General features: G+C 42.2%; 1 protein-coding gene across 1 annotated transcript; it reads right to left on the bottom strand.

Annotated features, from left to right (window-relative positions):
* Positions 1–1,595: 1,595 nt before the first annotated feature.
* On the bottom strand, positions 1,596–20,607 carry LOC120519781. Its single transcript, XM_039742596.1, has 7 exons — positions 20,512–20,607; positions 12,801–12,964; positions 9,133–9,219; positions 9,036–9,099; positions 5,578–5,722; positions 3,556–3,700; positions 1,596–1,709 (listed from the first exon to the last, which is right to left on the bottom strand). The coding sequence occupies exons 1-7, from the start codon at positions 20,534–20,536 to the stop codon at positions 1,596–1,598; spliced, it is 744 nt and encodes a 247-aa protein (XP_039598530.1). The 5' UTR covers positions 20,537–20,607.
* Between the last annotated feature and the right edge of the window lie 537 nt (positions 20,608–21,144).

The raw sequence follows: 21,144 nt of genomic DNA, 5'->3' as shown, positions 1-21,144 counted from the left end.
CTGGAAACCCTAACTACAAAGAGGACTATTTCATTTATGTTAGGTAGGATGCCCACAGGGGACTGGGCGGTCCCGTGGCCTGGAACCCCTGCAGATTTTATTTTTTTTCTGCAGCTGTCTGGAGTTTTTTTTTGTTTTTTCTGTCCACCCTGGCCATTGGACCTTACTCCTTTCTATGTTAACAAATGCTGTCTTATTTTTATTTCTTATTTTGTCTTTTATTTTCTTTTCTTTTCTTCATTATGTAAAGCACTTTGAGCTACTTTTTGTATGAAAATGTGCTATATAAATAAATGTTGTTGTTGTTGTTGTATCCTTTTTGTCCACTAGAAACCCACCCCTGTTGTAGTCATTGACATTTTTGAGCATTGCTGCCCTAATGTAAATTGCTGTCTCTCTTCTGCAGACAGTTAAAAAAAAAATGTCACAAGGGTGCTGCGTGCAGGAGCAAACAGTTAATAATTATCATGCAGCACTAAGCAAAAATCTGTTTTTTTTCATTTTACAGTACTGCAAAAATCTAGTGTGGCAATCTTATTATTTATTCTTCATTATTTATTTGTTTGACAATAAGTGACAAGCAAGTAGCCACTTAAGATGCACACTGCATTTTAAGTGAGGCTTTGATTACTGAAGAGCATTGCTGACACTGAAAAGGCTCCTTAAAATTAAAACTTTAAAGCTGTAATAATAACAAAAGTAAAATCAAAACTATGGTCCTGTATACAAAAATTTAAATACAGAAACATAGTGAATGTTTGATGGCATTACGTCTAAGCTTTCTGTAAAATGTACCAGTCTATTTGTGAATTGCTAACTACAGAAATTTTCTCTGTCAAAAATTTTGTTTCATGCCTTTTTTCTCTACTCCTCCTGTAAAATGTGGTTATAAATGTATCATTAATTCAATCAATAGAGCTTGTTCATGTTTAGAGCTCTTCTTTAAGGGCTTTCTCAAAGTGTTGTGACAAGTTCACAGGGAAAATACAATTATAAACCTTTCAAACACACATAAAGATATAAACTAAATTAAACAAACAGTAACACAGAGAAGTTTCAAACTATTTTAACATAAAAAGACGACCTTACAATATATATCAAATTAACATTATTGTTGAACTGTGGAACAACTGACAACAGAGAAGAGGAACACAAAAATTCAGTCAGCAGCATCCCTGGAGAAAATAAACTTCTGTGGTCTGTTATAAAGGACAAAGTCAGTCCTGGAGACATCGGCCACTCCCTATTGGGCAAATGCACAGGCCTATTATGCTGGGCTGTTGAGCAGAATTTAGACGACCATGTAGGGTTTCCATGGATGAAACTTGCAAAGTATTGTTTTAGACTGCTTAAGAAGATTAGCTTAATCTTATTTTTGAAGTTACATAAATCTATAGTAAATCTATGAAATAGAAGGCACTTCTAATATATTAAAATAAATCAAAGCATTATATACTGTATACGTATCAATTTTGGCCATTGTAAGTAGGATAAGTAGGATAACTAAAGAAATAACTCAGAAATCTAAAAAACAAGGTTTTAAATCTTAGTAAGATGGTTCAATTGAAAAAAAAAATGTATCAAACCTCGGAAGTTTAATTCATATTGGTTTTGTCCAATTGTGAATATAAGTCGTCCTGCCGTTGTTGATAATGACTTTCAATGTCATCGCTACTTGGGGCTGAGGAGTTACTGGTACTCTTGGAATTCTGTAAAGGTCAAATGAATGGCAAATTCAGTATTTTACACCGTCTACCCAGTATATAAAAATAAAAGATCTGAGATCTAAGGAAATAGCCCAAAACATTCTGGCACTGGTCTTCTACGCTGCTTCAAGGCTGTACAAAGAATAAGTTCTCTAGGATCATTCTGCCTAAATCTGTCTATGATGGCCACTTGGTTCCAAAATTGATATGCTTTACAAATTAAATGCATGCCAGTGGTTTACCTTTTATTTAATCGAGTTGAACACCCAATTCATGCTTGCCCTTTAGACCACTTTTCCACTCACCAAAGCAACCAGAATCAGGCTGATGGGCTGGATCCACACATTTTTCCTTAGCAGCAAGAACAATCACTGAGATGTTTCTTATAAGTTAAATACACCAAACATAACAGTGGATATTTGCATACTTAACCACAAGAAAAACATATTTGGGAATCACTACAGTTTGGATCATTTATTTTCTGTTTTGCATGTCTACTCTTTGAACATTTATTACTTCTTGCTACTGTTTTATAATGTGCAGTCAACAGACTCTTTTAAAATTTGCCTATACATCATTCTTTGATACAAACTGAGCTTTCCAAGTAACTGTCACCAACCCAAGCACGAGTAAGTGTCCATAATTCATCTGGAGTCAACTGTATCAATGGGTTAAGTTTTACAAAAAAACAAAACAAAAAGTATCAACTCAAACTTTGCGAGAGTTTAAGATTGGGCTACAGATAAGTGATATGACAGAGCTTCTTGAATTCAAGTAGCCGCTTCACGCAGTAATTGTGGCCAAAATTTTCTTGTACTCATATTCACCACAGATTTGCACAGTCACACCTCTTAGCATGGACTTCAATGACAGTTCACCAATCAAAAACAATCCACACAGTTGCCCACCCTCTCAATTTTGTCTGGAGAAAGTGGTAGTTATTATCTAATTGTGTATTTCAAGTTGCCTGCAGTGTTACTAATACTTAAAATATTGGACTTGAAATCCTCAAGTCTTGCTAGAGTCTCTGCTTACAAGATTTTGGCCTTAATCTTTTGCTTATATAAATTTGAGTACTTCCTTTTCATATTTTGATTTAGTTCTTTTGGTTCTTTCACTGTTTGGAAACATCTGTGACTAATTTCTGTCCTTATCCTTTTACATTAAATATAATACATTTTCTTTTGAAAATGCAAATTTTCCATCTAGGCAGAAAAATCTAAATATCAAAAATAGCTGTGGCTAAGACTTAATTAGGAAATGGCAATCACAGAGACCAGCCCAAAATCAGCCTTACATTGTAACCAAAAGATTTGCATTCAGTCCCCAAATCAAAACAATACTCAAAGTTAGGACAAAACAAAGTAAAAACCAAAAGTAAAAAATCTTGAAGATAAACTGTTCAATAAACTAACTTTCCTGTGCCAGCTTCACTCCTTTATTTAAGAAAATAAAGATGCCATCAAAACATGTGGCATACTCTTTTCAAAATGGAAGTTGTAACGTCATATGCATGCACACACATAAGCCGCATTCCTTTGTGATGAAAGCCAGAGCCCCATTTGAAAATGGTGACATATGATCTCATATCCAAACAACAAAGTGACAGAAAAAATACATAAGAATTAAAAAATAAATAAATAAATAAAAGAGATGTGTATTTCTACCGAATCTTGCTGAATCAAAACAAAAACACTAAACTTGATGAAAAAAATGGCCCTCAGGCAGGCTATACGGTACAATATTAGAAAACAAACTTATCAGTTTGCCCATAATTGGTAATACCTAGCAAAATAATAACAAGAAAAGGAGGAATCAGGAGTATTTGAGAACAAAAGTTGACAGTTACCTTCTCTTCGAACAGAATCCAGCGACGATTAGATCGGCAGTACCATAACCAAATTGGTTTTATTGTGCAGTCTTCAAAGGTCTTTCGACGTATTCTTAAATTTTTTTTATTGACCCGCATTTTGTTGAAATCTATATTAACAACTCTGTAAAAGAAAAGTTCAATCAAACCTTGGAAATGGTAGAATATTCACTCAAACTGTTAAATTAAAAGGAGCAACAATGTGGAAGATCACATTTTTTCTCAGTGACTGGACATGGAATATTTCATCCCAAAACAAAATCATTTCAGGGCCTATGACTTTTGTGGTTAATGTATTCTGATACCAGAGGCAACCAAGGTGGAATTATAAGAATCTCTTCAAGTTGGATACGTACTCCTTTTATTTGAAAAGAGTAATCATTTTTTGAGAAGGAGCAGCCAAAACTGATGTATTTTGATAGTGTTATAGGTCAGTGAAAACAGTATGCCTTTATAGGCTGAATTCATCAAATGTCATCTGTCTAAAGGCACCAGAATGATTAAGACTGCTGCTTCACAGATTCCCCATATTGGGCTCAGATCTCACACTTGGTTATTGATCGTGTGGTGCTCGTCCATTATACCTTTGTCTATGTATGCTTTTCCTCCAGGTGGTCCGTTTTTGCTCCATCATTCCAAAAGATATGTGTGTTGGGTTAATTGGCACTTCTCCCAGTGTCCTTACACATGCAGGTTAGGTGAATCAGCAATGGTAAATTGCCCTAGTGTGTGTTTGGTGTGTGTGTGTGTGTGTGTGTGTGTATGTGTTTGCCTCACGATGGACTGGTAACCTGTCCAGGGTTTGTTCCTGCCTCATGCACTATACTAACTGGAACAGGCTCTAGCCTCATTTCCCAAATACCCAGACCAAGACCCTGGACTGAATTAGGCAGTTTAGAAAATTACATTACATAAATCTTGTTTCAGATATGAGTGTGCTCTAAGACAGTCTGGTACTCCAAGCAGAGTTGCTCTCCATCCTGCATCCAGGCTCTGCCCCAGCTCTGTGACTTTGAACTTAATATTGTAAGTTGAATGTGTCATGGTATGCATTATATCCATCTAGCCAACTACCAAGCTGAATTGTGATTGTTTTGTAATATCATAAGAATATTTTCCTTTGTCAAAGGGACTCCATTCTGCCTGACATATTTGTTACAATTCTCCTTGAACAGTACAGGAGGGGGACTGACTTGGTAATTCCCTGCACCTAGAACAATGACAAGGAGGCTAAAGTCTACTAAAGTGGTTAATTTATTGCTACACCACACAGGAGATGATTGAGCAAATGTAAGACAGAAAATACAATTAAGATAAAGTAAAACCTGCTGCCTATCTGGGCATCTCTAAACTGGCCTTAAACGTATCTCTTTTTGGTGGATTTATGTGCCTACTTGGCCTCCTCAGTTCCACTTACAATACCAAACTATTCTTTACCCTTTGCCCCTCTCTATCTCTCTTTATTATGTATGAGCTTGGCCTCTGTTCCTCCTTCAAATTCTATACCCTGATTCACTTCCTGATGTTAGACTCAATAATTGTTTAAACCACACCTAGAGGTTATTTCCAGAGTCAGCAGTGCTTGCTAAAAATCCTGGAATGTGGAAACATAGCTCTCTCTGGCATACCTGCACTTCTGAGCATTAGTTTCTAGTTTCTCATACTGCCTCCCTGGTGGCCAGCTCTCTGTCATATATGGCTGCATTCAAGCCTTTTTCAATTTGGGAAGACAGTACTGTAACCCAGATATTAGAGGAAGGTTCTCTTCTAGCCCCCCACAGTGCTAACAGCCTGGGGAGACACTGTATCCTTCATGTCAGGATGTATTAGTACCTGAACTGTAGTTGTGCCAATCCAGTTGCCAGAAGATTTATAATGCATGCTTGTTTAGATCCCTACTCGTATTTCAGGCTTTCCTTTTTCTCCTATGACCCCTCTCCCATACCCCCTTTTCCTTTCAGGCGATCCCTTACACAACAGGAAACCCATGCCACCACTTACCCATATGGTGTATTATACAGTTTAATTCCCTTGGAATTTGGCAGTGAATACTGAGCTTCAATAACAAAGTCATTTTCGATATTTCTCCAACCATCTCCACTGTTTATTTGCCACTGATACGGCTTGTCCTTTGTTCTTTGTGGCTCTATAAAAGCATAAAAGTATTTCAGGAAATTTACAGGGACTTGAGTAGTCAAACATTGAAAGTGTGAGAAAGGTCATGCATGACATAACATAGCTAGTGTCCAACAGCAATTGACCAAAATCATAAAATACAAGTTATGCAGCAAGCTTTTCAGCTTTTCTGTGTATCTTTCATTTCTTTTTATGTTAACTATACATGTTGTAGAAAACAGAGGTGTGACTGCATGATCTGGAGACCAGTTAGTTTTTGAAGGTGTCCAAGCACAATATACAGTAAACACTTTTCACATAGTTCTGCATCAAAATGTGTTAGTCAAAAAATAATATAACATGCAAATATATTCTTTTATCCATCCATCCATTCATCCTTACTGGCCTAGCCAGTTCATAGTCCCCGGGAGCGAGTGGCTATTTCATCAGCATGAGGCCCAAGGCAGGACGCAGTACCGGACGGGGCATAGATTCCTTCTAAGAGCACCCTCACTCATACAGGGCCAATGTATACGGCCAATAAAACTAACATGTGTCTTTTTGGGATGCGAAAGAAAAACTATACAAACACATGGAGAATTTACAAAGTAGGGCTGTCAGACTGAATTGTGTCTATTCAAGTATAATTCAAATGTATTAAAAAAAAGAAATCTTTAAAGGCAAAAATTGATATTTGAATATGAAAGAATATTTGTTTATTTAATCTTGCAGTAATTCTGGCACCATCTTACTCCAGACATGTGCAGTATTTTATAGATCTGTTTTTGCAAATATCTTTGCAGGTCGAGCCTATTAGTATTTTTGAGTGATTAGCTTGTATCCTCATTAATAAAACAGACAGTCGTCTGCTTCAGAAACACATCCCTTCACAATGCATCTCAGGTCAGATTCTTGTACCCCTATCTCTGCTTTTGATCAAACGTTGTTCTAAGAACAGGTTTTCAAACACTTCTTCAGCACTGGAAAGGTATTGTTCATGTTCTTATCCCACTCAAGCTCTTCAACCTGATATCCCTGATATGCTAGAACTGTTAAGCATACTGTACATCACAGCAGCAAAAGCTGTATTTCTTTTTCATTAAGGGCAATGGAGAATTACTTCCATATTCTTGAGTTCCCTATTGTTATGATATCAGTTTAAACAAGTTTTTAAAGAGCATTTTCAGTATCAGCAACGCTCATTTTAGCTACCTAAGCCAACGCAACGCAGTTTGTGTCTTACATGGTTGCTGACCTTACATACATGAAAAATATATATTCTGATCAGCCGTATTACATTTGTGCTGCAACTAAATAGAAGAAAAAAGTGAAACTGAGTTTAGTTTAGTTTCATATAGTTTTATTTACATGCCAGCTTCTGCTACAAAGCACTAATTTGGGTCCTACACATACAAAATGTCATCCACTAACTGTGTTTATGTTTTTTAAGGACTACTAGAAAAAAGGAAACGTGAATGGATTGATGACTGTTTTCAATGAATTTGAGCTATCATCAATGATTTTGTCTGGATTCCTTAAGTTATTTTACAGGTACAAAAAGGCAGCGTTAACTGCTCTCTTAGATCATGTCACTTTATGCCAGTTTACAGTTCCTTTATTGTGAAGGGTGTGTTTTCATGTGTTAACATCTACTGTATTTAAAAACTGCACTTTTCACCTGCATGTTTAAAGCAAATGTGAGTCATAAGCATTAAATACACTGCAGGTCAGCCACAAGTTAAAATGTAAAATATTAATAATACGATGAAGATATATAAAATATTGTATTGTAAATATTATATACATTAGAACAAAGCACCCAAACAATGATAGAATCTATGAATTCCACAGGGACCAAATAAGAATCTTCACTCACTGCTTCACATCCGATCTATAGTACACAAAAAATATACTGTATAAAGTATATATAAAAGTACATCATTTCAAAATATATTTCAGTAACTGTCATGATTCTGGATTTTTTACCTGCAGGTTCATTTTTGATCATTTTTTTGCACATGCTAATTGTTTACTTGTTTCGTTTTGTTTTCATCTTAATATTGTTTGCAGATGTCATCATTTGGTGTGTACTTTATCGCAGCTCCCACCATGTTGTTTTTTCACAGTGAGGTTCATATCTAGTCATGTGAACATCAGCATAGTGACAGGTAACATTATTAGGATCAGAATCTAAGATCACAGCATAGTTAAATATACGGATGCCTTACTTTTGAGACTTTCTGCATAACATACAAACTTTGGCATATTGATTTTGCTCACTGTTTTCTCTGTTATGTCAACCTCTAGCTTTGGTTTTGGACACATGTTCCTCACCTCTTAGAACATTCACTACAGTATATTTTAAGGCAAAATATTTTAAATTAACCTGATTAACTGTCATTTTGTATTTGATCTCAGGATCTCCAGCTCTTATTACTGTTCTAGGCAAAGCTCCTCATCATCTTTAGGGTTTAGGATCTATTATTAAGATGTGCGTTCTGTATGAGGTGAGACTTAATCTCTGTAAAGACTTCGGAATGTATGGCAAAAAAGAGGTAGCAGCAATCAGTCCAAAGCATCTAAGACAAGTTTTGAAGAGACATAACTATGAGAAACAAAACAAGAATCTACTCCAAGTGTAATACTACTCATCCATGCATTGTCTGAGCCCACTGTGTTACATAAGGATCATGAACAGGACCCTGCTCACACACCAATCTAACTTAAAATTACCAGTACCTTGAAATGCATTCAGGCAAAAAATGAAATTCACACAAACACAGGATGAAGTTGCACACCTAGCACAGAAATCATTCCAGCCTGTAATCCTCCTAAAGGCATAGTAATATATGGTTCTTAAATAAAAATTGTTAATGAATGCTATTAAAGGATATGTGCCTTCCCTGCATCCTGTGACACTAAAATTGGACAAGCAGTTTCAGAAAATGAATTAATGAATTATATAAGTAGAAGGTAATATGGTACATTATAATCCTAGGTGAGCAGAGTTCGACTTGCCCCTGGGTTAGTAAAAATTTTGTGCACTTTTCTTCTTCCCAGTGTTTGGTTTTGCTATGCTCCTAATGCTCTTTAGCTCCAGGGCCCTTCTACCCTTACTGGAAAAATGGACTTGATTAGATGGATAAAGAAAAGTGACAGTCAAACTGTGTATTTTGAATAACATGTAGGAGCCCCGATTGTACTCTTGGCACTCTTATAAGCCACAAGTCATAGACAATGCAGTGCTGTAGATATGAAGCTCCTAGGACAGCCTCTATGCATTCAGTATACACATAAATACCTGTGCTGTATGACACATCTGGACTGAGACCCAACTTTCTTACCACTAGAGGAACGACTTCCACTGCTTTCATCCTCACTAGAATCGAACTTTGTCCTCTTGGTCTTCTATGTTTCAGGACACATCTTGAGCCTTTTTGCATCTCCTTTGAAGTCATATTTACAAACATGAAGAAATTTGCACTTCTTTTCTTCTCTGCAGTCCCCATTATTGTAGAATTTGCATGGCTGTAAGGATTATAGTGCAGCATTAAACACAGCATACTAAGTGACCAATGACAATAAAAGAAAAGGAACCATTTTGAAGCTGAAAAAACACAGATCAAGGCACAGACTATGAAAACACTGAACAAAAAATTAATGTCAGAACAGGAACCCACCACACAAATTAGACTGTGCTATAACAGCATAACAGAATAACTACAAATGATGCATCTCATGATTTAAATTGTACGTATTTAAAAAAATTGAAATATAGCATTTCCATATATATATATATATATATATATATATATATATATATATATATATATATATATATATATATACTGTATGTGTGTGTGCACGTGTGTATGTGTGTATGTGTATAAGGAAATGCTAAATGTTACATTTTAAAATATATATCTCTATTATAATAAAAAAAATCTTGGGAAGACAGATGAGACGTGATTTTCTCAGAGAGACGCTTTCATGTCCCGCAAGATAAGACTTTGTGCCAAGAGATTTAACCACGCCCAGGGCCAGAAATAAAAGACAAAGAGTAGATGACAAAGTAGAATATCATAAAGAATTCAAAAATGTTGCCGCAATACATATGCAGAGCAGGTTAGAGATAATAGAAGTACAAAAATTCTAAAGTCTCAAAAAAATGATAGTACAGATTGCATTAGCACAAACAAATGGAAATTATTACTCGGTATAATAACGAAACAGCAAAAAGAGATTGAATATATTGTTTGGATTTAAATTTTAAGTCGGAGACTTGTAGATCGTCTAATTCATGTTGCTATCAGGGAAAAGTAGTGTTTCTTGCCAATGAAGAGGCGTATCTGCGAGAATTAAAAGATTTGTTGTTTGGTGAAAGTGAAATTCCGTGAGAGAAAATTTCAAGCCCTGCGAGGCAAGACTTTATGCAAAGAGATTTTGAAAAGTTTTGCCCACATCCAAAACATTTACAACCACACACGGTTCAATCATTTCTCATTTATGTGAATGCTATTGTCAGACACAGTTCACGTAATCATTTAATTCAGGGAAAGTAGTGTTTCTTCCCAATGAAGAGGCCTATCCACGAGAATTAAAGGTTTTGTTGTTTGGCGAAAGTGAAATCCACATACATAAGCAGATGAGACATGAAGTTGCTGGCACGTAGCGCAGGCAGGAGGGTTGGCGAGCAAGGAGAGTTGGCGGTGAAGCCCCCTAGTAAACATAAAAAGAGTAACAGGGCTGCATAGAAAGAGTAGTTCTGAAGAACAGTCCTACTGCGTTCCCTGGGTTCCTACCAGGAGGGGACTCCCTTGTTTTATGGCAGTTCCACCTGACTCAGAAGTGTTTCCTGGGTGCTGTGTTCTGGCACACAAAATACTCACAGGTCCAACACAAAAGCTTCCGCCTCATCGCACTCTGAGGGTTGGGAGAAAAGGAAGACAAAGCTCAACAGGGAGAAGTGGAGAAAGAAAAAGGAAAGAAAATGGATTTTTTTTTTGTTTTGTGTATTAGAAGACACCTGTGTAAGATATTTTCCTAAATATAAATGGTCCTTTAAACCTGGGCCTGGGTCGTTGTGGTTGTATCTGGGGATTGGGGTTTTGAAGGACCCCTGCTTCAGGCCACAATACTATATATATTTAATATCTATGTAAAGCTGAACCTATCACTGTTAGATTTTAAATCCCCATTTGTACAAAGGAATGCTATCTATCATTCTGAAATTTGCTCCCTTTTGGAATTACATTTAGTAAATGTCTCTGTGCTTTATTAGGGAAGTGCCCCGAAAAGGCATTTTTAGACCTGGCAAAGGCATTGAAAGTTACTACCCAAGGTGAGTTTAGTCAACACAAAAGTTTCCCTTTGAGTAATTTATTCAGTGACTGCACCTGCACTTCATTCCACTCCAGAAAGTGTTGGGCACTCCCGTTAATATATATATATATATAGTAACCTGATGAACCCGTGTCCCAGGCAGGATGAACTCCCTTCCCATACATAGCTGGGAGGCCAACAAAATGTTTTGTGCAGGAGGGAAAAGCAATAGCCCTGGCAATCCAGCAACCAAGGATGGGATGCCAAAGGACAAAATGAGTGAAGCTTCCTGAACAGGACAGTATAGCACACATATGGGACAATGGGAGACTGTCTCTCACAGGTATTTTCCTCCCCCATACACTGGTTGGCAAAATCTCTTATGGTAAACTCTTATGGACAGCCACAGGGTGGCATCCCATAAGTCTGCCCTGTTGGGATCCATGGGGCTGATGGGGGAGCTGTAAGAAAGTGAAGACTCGGGTTCCACCTGATCTTGAAGTGCTTTCCGAGACAAGCAGTTGGCACCAGAAGTACTTCTTAGTGGGGGCTTAATTGGAAATCCTTCACTTAACAAAGGGGCCGAGTCAGGAGAGGAGATGGACAATGCTTGCCTAGCATGAGCGGAAGAGAAACAGAAAAAGGATTGTGCTGTTCCCCTAGTGACCATTTTATATATTTACTAGGGGGGCAAGCCCCCCTGGTGCCTTCGTTGCCCAACCCTCCCTGGCGCATTCGGCACCCAGCCCCCAGTTGCAGCTAGTCTGTGAAGAGGCGATGCAGTCGGGAGATGCAGTTGCTCCTCTGAAACCCCCTCTTAAACAGTGATACGGTGAGAAACAAATACAGCTTTTTTTTTACCTCCTCTTTGCTCGATCAGCTGCTGGATTGCTGCTGCTGCGTGCTGTGTGATCTGCATCTCGCACCGCGCTTCAAACATTTAAAGCCTGTACAGCAGCTGTCCTACTCTTTGTCTTTGTCTAATGGAAGTTAAAATCTATTGCTAGCTTCTGTATGAAAATCTGCATGTTCTCTGTGTGGCTAGGTATTATTATTAACAGAAGCGTACTTGTATGGAGTAGTTCTGCAGGTGTGGAGTGAAGTTTTTTGGCTCTTCCCAGCTGCTTCAGCAGTGCCTAGATTATCATCCAATTAAGATGCCAAACGTATGACAAGTTCTCTGAGAAGCTTCATTAAAAATATAAGACTAGAATCTCTGCTTTCCGTTGTAATCAACAAATTGTGTAAAGAATGTTCTGTGACCTTGGATGAAACTGAGCTCATTTTATCTAACTGCTTTCTTTCAAGATTCTCTAAGAAAAGATGCAGCTGACCCCCCCTTGATTGGGCTTTGCTCTGAGAGCTCTGTAAGGCAAAGCCGCTCTACTCACCAAGAAGTCAGAAATAAAAGAATTCTGTTTGTTTGAATTGGTGTTTGCCTGCTATTGTTTTGAACCTTCGTCCACATCTTTCATTTCCAGCTCCGGGCATGGTTAAATCTCTAAATTTCATCTCGCGGGATGTGAGTTCTTGATATTTTTAGTTTATAATTTAAAAATGAAATAAGAATCTGAAAATCTAACAACATCACATTAAAGTTTCGATAAATTCTGAAAAGAATGATACAAACATATATATGTAGGTTTTAAAATAACCCCGATTTAAAGCGTGACAAAAAGTGACATAAAAGTCACATAAAATTGTTGCACAAAATCGTTTGCACTATTAGGCTTTTAGGATTTTTATATAGAGAGTAGATTTATACAGTATATCACATCACATCTCACCTGTTGCAGTTTGTTCTCATCATCCGATTCAGAACTGGCAGTGTCATCTCCGTCACTCTCTGACAAGTCCAAGTCACTATTTTCTATGTCACTGAGCTCTTCCTCATTATCAAAGCCAGCAGAGTTTGTCCAATATCCAGAGTCATTTGGAAGTGAACTGTCATCTGCAGTATAAACCCAACCAGCTGATTAGTGGACAGATGGATGGATGGAAAGAAGACCTTACGCACTCTAAGATAGTGAAACAAACCAAAAGGAATCCAGATGTTTTAAGCCTTTTTCCTGGCGCCACTGCAACCTTTAGACACACCATTATGTTTATTTAATAGATTAAGAGTGAAGAAAATGTTTACAAATTTTGTGCAGGCCTGTCAGTAACTCACTTTAAAATGATATTTATTTCTTACATATTCTTACAAAATTCTGAACACTTGCCTGCTTTTCTTGTTTCCATTTCAAAGATCAATATTTAGGTGCATAACCTGGAAGCTACAATGTACAGATTTTGGGCAAGGTACTTAATTTTTTAACTCTATTTCTAAGCAGTTCTGAAACGTTTCAAAGATAGGAATAATTCTGCACAATAGGGGGCTCCTTACAATGAAAATAATCCTTAATTACATCATTACATTACAAGCGTTAAAACAATATTACTTAAGGAAGTGGAATAAGTAGGAGCTAAAATGAATGATATCACCTACCTTTTACTAAAACTGCTTAATCATGTCAGCGTCATGAGCGGAATCATGGAAAAGGGATGTCGTCACGGCAGGGCACAATTACAGTCAACCCTACTGGCTAATTCTGAGTGTCGAATTAAACAAGCACAAACTTTAGGATGTGGCTGTCAACCTCTGTGCTCAGAGGTAAAACCCGCTGAACATGGTGAGAATGAGCACACAACCCTTGCAGGTATATATATATATATATATATATATATATATATATATATATATATATATATATATATATATATATATATATACTTGTCGCACGCGTAGGAGGCAGCGGATTGATTCGATAGCACCTGGGAAACCATTAGCGCCAGGGAATGGCGGGGTATTAACTTTCTCCCTCTGCTTCCTCATAGAAAGAAAGACCTTCCTGCACCATAGGCCTGGATTGACCGCAGTCGTACTTCCGCCCTTCCTCCGCCATCTTGCCCTGGCGTCATCCTTCCCATCCTCCCTTGCGGTCCTTCCCAGCATTCCTCCACTTCCGGCTCCTCCCCAATAAAATGGCGCGGCGCCAGGAGTCGGCGTCGCGTTATGAACTGTTTGTTTATAATTTTGACCTGTTTTTTTTTCTGTACAATATCTGTACAATATACGGGGCGGAAACCCCAACCCTTGCTGTCTCCTCGGTCCTTTACAAGTGGCGTAGTCGGCAGGATAGAGATCCCGGAATGCGGAGGGACAGGACCTCAACACGTGCTGCAGGCCATGAATGACCAGCTCCAGGCTGCAGCTGCGCAAGCCGCCACCACCGGGAGCTGGAGGCCACGAGGCCAGGTTAGTGGAAGCCCAGCAGGCGAGACCAGACCCGCCCAGGCAGCCGCCTCATCCTTTAGTCCGATGGGCCCGCCGGAGGGCGTCGGCCTACCTGGGCATGTTTGAGAGGGCGGCCACCGGAGCAGTGGCAGCGGTCAGTGGCGTCCATCCTGGCGCCATACCTGAAGGACCAGCGCTGCGGGCCTATTATGACCTCCCTGAGGAGGAGGCGCTAATTACGACCTCCTCAAGCCCGAAATACTGGCCCTTCGGCATTAGCCGGGCCAGCAGGCGGCGAATGGCGGAACTGGGTCTTTGACCCGAAAAGCCCTTCGCGCCCAGGCGTTGAGTTCTGGGGCAAGATGGGCGCTGGCTACGGCCAGAGGCCCGGCAGGCGGAAAGTGGTCGGCGGGTGGCCTGTGAAGGCCTGGTCAATCGATGCCCAGTTCCCTCGCCCAGCAGGTCGGGGACACGCCTATCAAAACATGTCGGGCCTCCTCGGCGTCCTGGAGCGTCAGTTGGCGGTCCTCCGACTTGGGGGTCAGAAAAGCCTGCTCGCGGGAACCGGCAGGGGCAGGCGGCCACCCGAGCCCCTCGGCGCTGCAGAAGCGCCAGCCAGAGCCAGAGAGGCGGGACCGCCCGCGCTGTTTCAAGTGTGGCGAGACCGGTCACCTGCTACCAAACTGCCCCATCACATCGCCCGGAGCCTATGGACTGCAGCTGGACATCGTCGGAGAGGTATTGTACCCGCCGCATCCCTTGGCGAGTCGAATCACGGGAGTGGTGTTGCTAAATGGGCGCGCCGTGGTGGCTTTGTTTGATTCCGGCAGCAACATTACCATTGTTGCTCGCCGTTTTGTCTTACGCAACAGTGGTTAAAACAGCATTTGTTGGTCACTTGTGTGCATGGGGGACTAGGTCATATCGTTCGCTCACTGCTATGTCACCTGGAAGGGAACCAATCAAATGGCGGTCGCTGTGTTACCTGACCCCCTTCCCAGTGATTTTGGGACAAGACTGGTCTAAAAGAATCAGCGGTAAGCCATTACGCGCTCGGGGCCTCGTTGGATCTTGTTATGAGGGGAAAAGGCACCCCTCCAGCGGCCTCCACGCCGTGCACAAGGGCAGGCCCTATGGCTGGTGTCTCGGGGACCTTTCGTGGCTACGGACCTTGACCGGAAGATTCCGCGGAGAAGGGACTAGCCAGGGAACTCTTCCCGGCCCAGGCCCCAAGACCCTCTCGGCGGCCTGGACCATCAATTTCGGTCCACGCCGGCCTCCTTTAAGAGGAGCAGTGGAATGATGACTCCCTGCGCTTTGCCGGAATGCGTCGTTCTGCCTAACAGCTCAACAGCGGGCGGATCCACACGCGGGAACCCTTCTTTGTCCTTGAGAATGATCTGTTGTACCGGTGGCTACCCATGAGGCGAGGTCGCGGAAGTTGTTGCTAATTCAGCGTACCTTCCGGCGGGAGATATGCGAGTTGGCACATGCTCACCTCCTAAGCCCACCTGGGGCGAAAAACACTGGAAGGATTAAGCTCCGCTTTTACTGGCCTGGGATCAATGAGGAGGTCCGCGGTTCTGTCAATCCTGTCAGTGCCAGACCCGCCAGATTCCTAGGAGGGACCGTGCTCCTCTAGTCCCTATTCCCCTCGTGGACATCCCCTTTGAAAGGATAGGGGTCGATTTGGTGGGACCCTGGAGCCCTCAACCCGTGGCCACAAGTATATCCTAGTCATGGTGGACTATGCCACCCGGTACCCAGAGGCGGTTCCCCTGCGCTCGCTAATACTAAAAGCATCGCGGGGAACTGGTTAATTTGTTTTCCGCGCGTGGGCATACCCAAGGAGGTCCTCACGGACCAGAGTGCGCCCTTCACTTGGATCGTTCAAGGAGGTAGCCAAATTACTGCAGATAAAGCACCTGAAAGCGTCAGTCTATCACCCGCAAACTGGCGGGTTGGTGAGCGTTTAATCAGGCGCTTAAGCAGATGCTCCGCAAGGTAGTCAGCGGGCGGCAGGAACTGGGACCAGCTCCTCCCGCTCGTGCTTTTGCCTACGGGAGGTACCCCAGGCCTCTACAGGCTTCTCCCCATTTGAATTACTATACGGGCGACAACCCGGGGAATCCTCGACATCCTAAAGAAGGCTGGGAGGCGAGGCTCTTCCCTCCTCTAACATTTTGGAGTACGTGGCGCAACTGCGCGACCGACTCACAAAGATCAGGCCCCTCCTAAAAGAGCACGTGACTCGTGCGCCAAGCAGCGCAGGCCGGTGTTACAACCGCAACTCCGTCCTCAGGGAGTTCGCCCGGGGACGAGTTATGGTGCTCGTCCCGACCTCCCACTTTCGAAGCTGCTCGCTCACTGGCAAGGGCCTTACGAGGTTAAGGAGAGAAAGGACTGCGTCGACTATTTGGTGAAACAGCCCAATGCGTCGACCGGTGAAGGATCTATCATGTCAACCTGTTAAAGCCCTGGAGATAGAGAGGAGCTCCCAGCTCCCATAGGTCACTCTCCCTTTTAGCAAGCACAACTGCCCTTAACCTCGGAAAGAGCTGACCCCCAAGCAGCGGCAGGAGTTAGCCCAAACACTCCGAGCCATCCCGAGGTAGTGGCGAGTCACCCGGCGGACGCTGATTGCCGCGATATAGTCACGGGCCGGTGTAATCGTCCGGGAGAGGCCCTACCGACTCCGGAGGCAAAGCAGCGCAGAGGTCGAACTGGAGGTGAAGCGTATGTTGGACATGGACATAATTGAAGAGCCATAGTCCCTGGTCCAGCCCTATTGTCCTCGTCTCCAAGCCAGGCGGCTCCTGGAGGTTCTGTAATGACTTTAGGCGTCTGAATCAGATCTCAAGTTCGATGCCTACCCCATGCCCGCATTGGCGACCTCCTTGGCGGCTGGAGTGCGGCTCGATATCTGACTACCCTTGACATGACAAAGGGTATTGGCAAATTCCTTTAGCGGCATCCGCAAAGGAAAAAGCGGCCTTTAGCACCCCTAGCGGGCACTGGCAGTACAAGGTCCTCCCATTTGGGCTGCACGGGCCCGGCGACCTTCAGCGTCTGGTAGATAGAGTGCTGAAGCCCCACCAGTCCTATAGTGCCGCCTACCTGGATGGCGTTGTCATCTATTCCGGCACCTGGGAGGAGCATCTACTGCAGGTGCAGCTGTCCTCCGAACACTGGCTAAAGCCGGCCTCCGCATAAACCCCGGAAGTGTTTTTGGATTAAAGGAGGCCAAATATTTAGGCTACCTCGTGGGACAAGGACAGGTGCGGCCACAGAGCTCCAAAGTTAAAGACATCTTAGAATGGCCCGTCCGAATACCAAGAAACAGGTGCAGGCTTTCTTGGGGCTTGCGAGTTACTACCGCCGGTTTGTTCCCGTTTCTCGAAGAGCAGCACCCTTGACTGACCTGACAAAAGGCTCCCTATACGTGGTGTGGACCGACAAAGCAGAACAGCGTTCAGTGACCTAAAGAAGGCCCTAACGTCGGCACCTGTGTTACGGACGCCCGATTTTGGGCTCCGTTTATTCTCCAGACCGGCGCGGACACAGGCCTGGGTGCCGTGCTGAGCCAAAGCGTCGATGGTGTCGAGCACCCTGTGATGTACCTTAGCGGAAACTGATGGACGGGAGACCGGTGCGCGGCAGTGGAGAGGAGGCCTTGGCCATTAAGTGGGCAGTGACCCACCTCCGTTACTACCTGCTGGGTGCGAATTCGCTCTGGTGACTGATCACGCTGCACTTCAGTGGATGTCCCTACACAAAGAGTGAATCCAGCGGGTCACCAGGTGGTTCCTGGACTTACAGCCGTATAAGTTCACTGTCACTTATCGGCGGGGCACCCTTCAGGCCAATGCCGATGCCCTCTCTCGTATTCCACGACCTCTCGGTTAGGTCCGCCCGACCTGGCGGTCCTGGGCTAAGGGGGATGTGTCGCGCGCCGCAGTAGGAGGCAGCGGATTGATTCGATAGCACCTGGGAAACCATTGCGCCAGGGAATGGCGGGGTATTAACTTTCTCCCTCTGCTTCCTCGTAGAAAGAAAGACCTTCCTGCACCATAGGCCTGGATTGACCGCAGTCGCGTACTTCCGCCCTTCCTCCGCCATCTTGCCCTGGCGTCATCCTTCCCATCCTCCCTTGCGGTCCTTCCCAGCATTCCTCCACTTCCGGCTCCACCCCAATAAAATGGCCGCGCGCCAGGAGTCGGCGTCGCGTTATGAACTGTTTAGTTTGTGCTTTGACCTGTTTTTTTTTTTCTTGGCAAAAGTTCTGTACAATATCACGGGCGTGAAACCCCAACCCTTATTGCTGTCTCCTCGGTCCTTTGACAACACATACACACCTATATATACTGTATATATATCAGCAAATATTGTGTGCTCATTCTCACCATGTCTCACCATATATACTGTTTTTCTGGCACCAGCTGCCAGTGCTGCTAGCCATTTTGACTAAAATTGTCTTTAATATGCTGACTGTAACACTTTCTGCCACGCTGTTTTGCTACAGCACAAACAATACACAGATTTGTCCTACAACCATTTCAAAATGTTATTTATCCTTCCCTGCCCTTCAGCATTTGGACTGATGTTTGGCCTGGTGTTTGTGGGTTCAAATCCTGCTCCTGGCACTGGGTGACCATGAGCACTTCATCTGCCTGTACTCCAATTGGCAAAGAACAAAGGTAATGTATCAAGCTGTCTGGAAGATATTGAAATCTGCCATAAAGTGGTGGCTCAGAGGCTAGGGATCTGCACTGGCAGTCGGAAGGTTGCTGGTTTGAATCCTGTAAATTGCAAAGGGAGTCTGCTCTGTTGGGCCCTTGAGCAAGGCCCTTAACTTGCAATTGCTGAGCTCTTTGAGTAGTTAGAGTAGTTGAGTAGTTAGAAAGCTATATAAATGCAATGATTTACAGTATTTATAAAATATCAGCCTTATATGTAATGTCTACTAAACACGAGGGCAGGTGTTGCTTTATGTTTGCCCAGTAACTAAATTATTTTGATTTCGGGTTCAGAAATAATTATAAAATGTTGTCTATATAAAATATATATATATATATATATATATATATATATATATATATATATATATATATATATATATATATATAATAAATATATATATATATATGATATATAAAATAAAATATAAAATATAGACAGCACAATCTAAAGATCCTGTACATGTTTATTGCTTAATACGTGCATTTTAACAACATACACATTACGGTGGTCTATCGGTGACATGATTGACGAGTCAGCTGTCAGTCATTTAGCCGATAAATTACGGTATTTTTTTTTTTTTAACAGAGGAAAGGAGATAGGAAAAAAGTGACTTTACGGAATTGCCCAGCTCTTCTAATAAGATGTGTTTGTGTGTGTGTTACAGATGTGCTGAAAAGGATTTAACGGTGTGCCTGATATTCTGAGCCAGTTTCACCACCGGAGGTTTCACGTTAGCTAATAAGAGCGACACTTCTTCAGTCACACTTCGAATGCTGTATGTGCAGGCATGAACGGAGTGATGGTTGGAGTGCAGATTGTGGTGTTATTGACAAATTCCATATTCGTTTTTATTATCTTAGTAATACATCTTGCCTGAAGTAGGGGCCTGAATTGCCTCGAAAGCTTGCATATTGTAATCTTTCTAGTTAGCCAATAAAAGGTGTCATTTTGCTTAACTTCTCACCTCATATTATTTTAGTTTAAAACTATGTCGCTCATGTATTAGGATACATTAAACTAAGTAATTAAAATGTGGAGTGAACAGTCTGACAGAACAGCGTATCGTCATATTCGTTAACGCCTGTCCAATCTGTCCATTGCATATACAGGTGTAACAACCGGTAAACTGGCGCCCATCCCGGACCGGCGGCCAGACCATCACAAGGCGCACCGACGCCCCCACCTACGCTCACTTTTTCTGACAGACATATCCTGCCGATGTGACCCCACTGAAATACAGCTGTGAATTAAAGGACTGAACTCAACGAACAAAACGACGTATCGCATCCGAGTATTCGAAAGGAAAGCAAAAGTTTCTCTCAGGCCAAAGAAGACGAAAAAGAACGAGTCCTCTGAAGTGTCAGCCCTTTATAAACACAATTTGACAATCATATATACTGAGAGATCGCAGCCACGGCAACACTGTCGTACCCACGAATACACTTCTAAAATTAATCATTAAAATACGGAGACCGGCTTACCCGAGTCGTAACAGCTAGCCGCCATCGTTCACAACACTGTAGGGGTACTCCAAAGAGCTTACTGTGCGCTTTCGCTTTCATTTCAAGAGAATTACAATTTTTTTGCTTCACTGTATGCTGTGTTTGACGGCAGCAGCAGCTGCATTTGTAACCGCCCCAAAGCTCAACCCACTCACCGTACAGGCGGGCCTGACTTGAACTGTAGCCAAGTACAATTCCCGATCACGTTTTAAGGTGATGGATGACTTTTAGAAGTCACTTATTTTGTGTCATTCCTAACCAAGTGCCATCAGTTCTGGTCCAAAATGTGTTTATGCCCAGGAATTTTCTTAACCCCAGTGTTCATATTAAAGAGTGTTATTTCACTAAGTTAAGTGATAAACAGTATAAGGTAGAATATTGTAGATGCCACGTGCGCCCGGCCAGAAGAGGGGGTGTTTCCTTACCTGGACTGGAGATTCCTTTTAGGCAGATAAGCATCCTGGCCATGGAGAGGGATCAGACCAGGAAGGAAGGACCAAAAGGGAAGGAAAAAAGACATTGCTGAAGGCTTTTAATTTTTTTGCTTCACTGTATGCTGTGTTTGACGGCAGCAGCAGCTGCATTTGTAACAACAACAACATTTATTTATAT

Source organism: Polypterus senegalus, unplaced genomic scaffold, assembly GCF_016835505.1.
Source record: "Polypterus senegalus isolate Bchr_013 unplaced genomic scaffold, ASM1683550v1 scaffold_5977, whole genome shotgun sequence".
Lineage (NCBI taxonomy): Eukaryota > Metazoa > Chordata > Cladistia > Polypteriformes > Polypteridae > Polypterus > Polypterus senegalus.
This window is presented reverse-complemented; position numbering and strand designations above follow the sequence as displayed.

Coding starts and splice junctions, on each gene's coding strand:
- LOC120519781 (XM_039742596.1), bottom strand. CDS start 20,536: ATGGCGGCTAGCTGTTACGACTCGG. Junction 12,965..20,511: donor GGCTAGCTGTTACGACTCGG/GTAAGCCGGTCT, acceptor TTTATACTGCAG/ATGACAGTTCACTTCCAAAT. Junction 9,100..9,132: donor AATATGACTTCAAAGGAGAT/GCAAAAAGGCTC, acceptor CCTGAAACATAG/AAGACCAAGAGGACAAAGTT.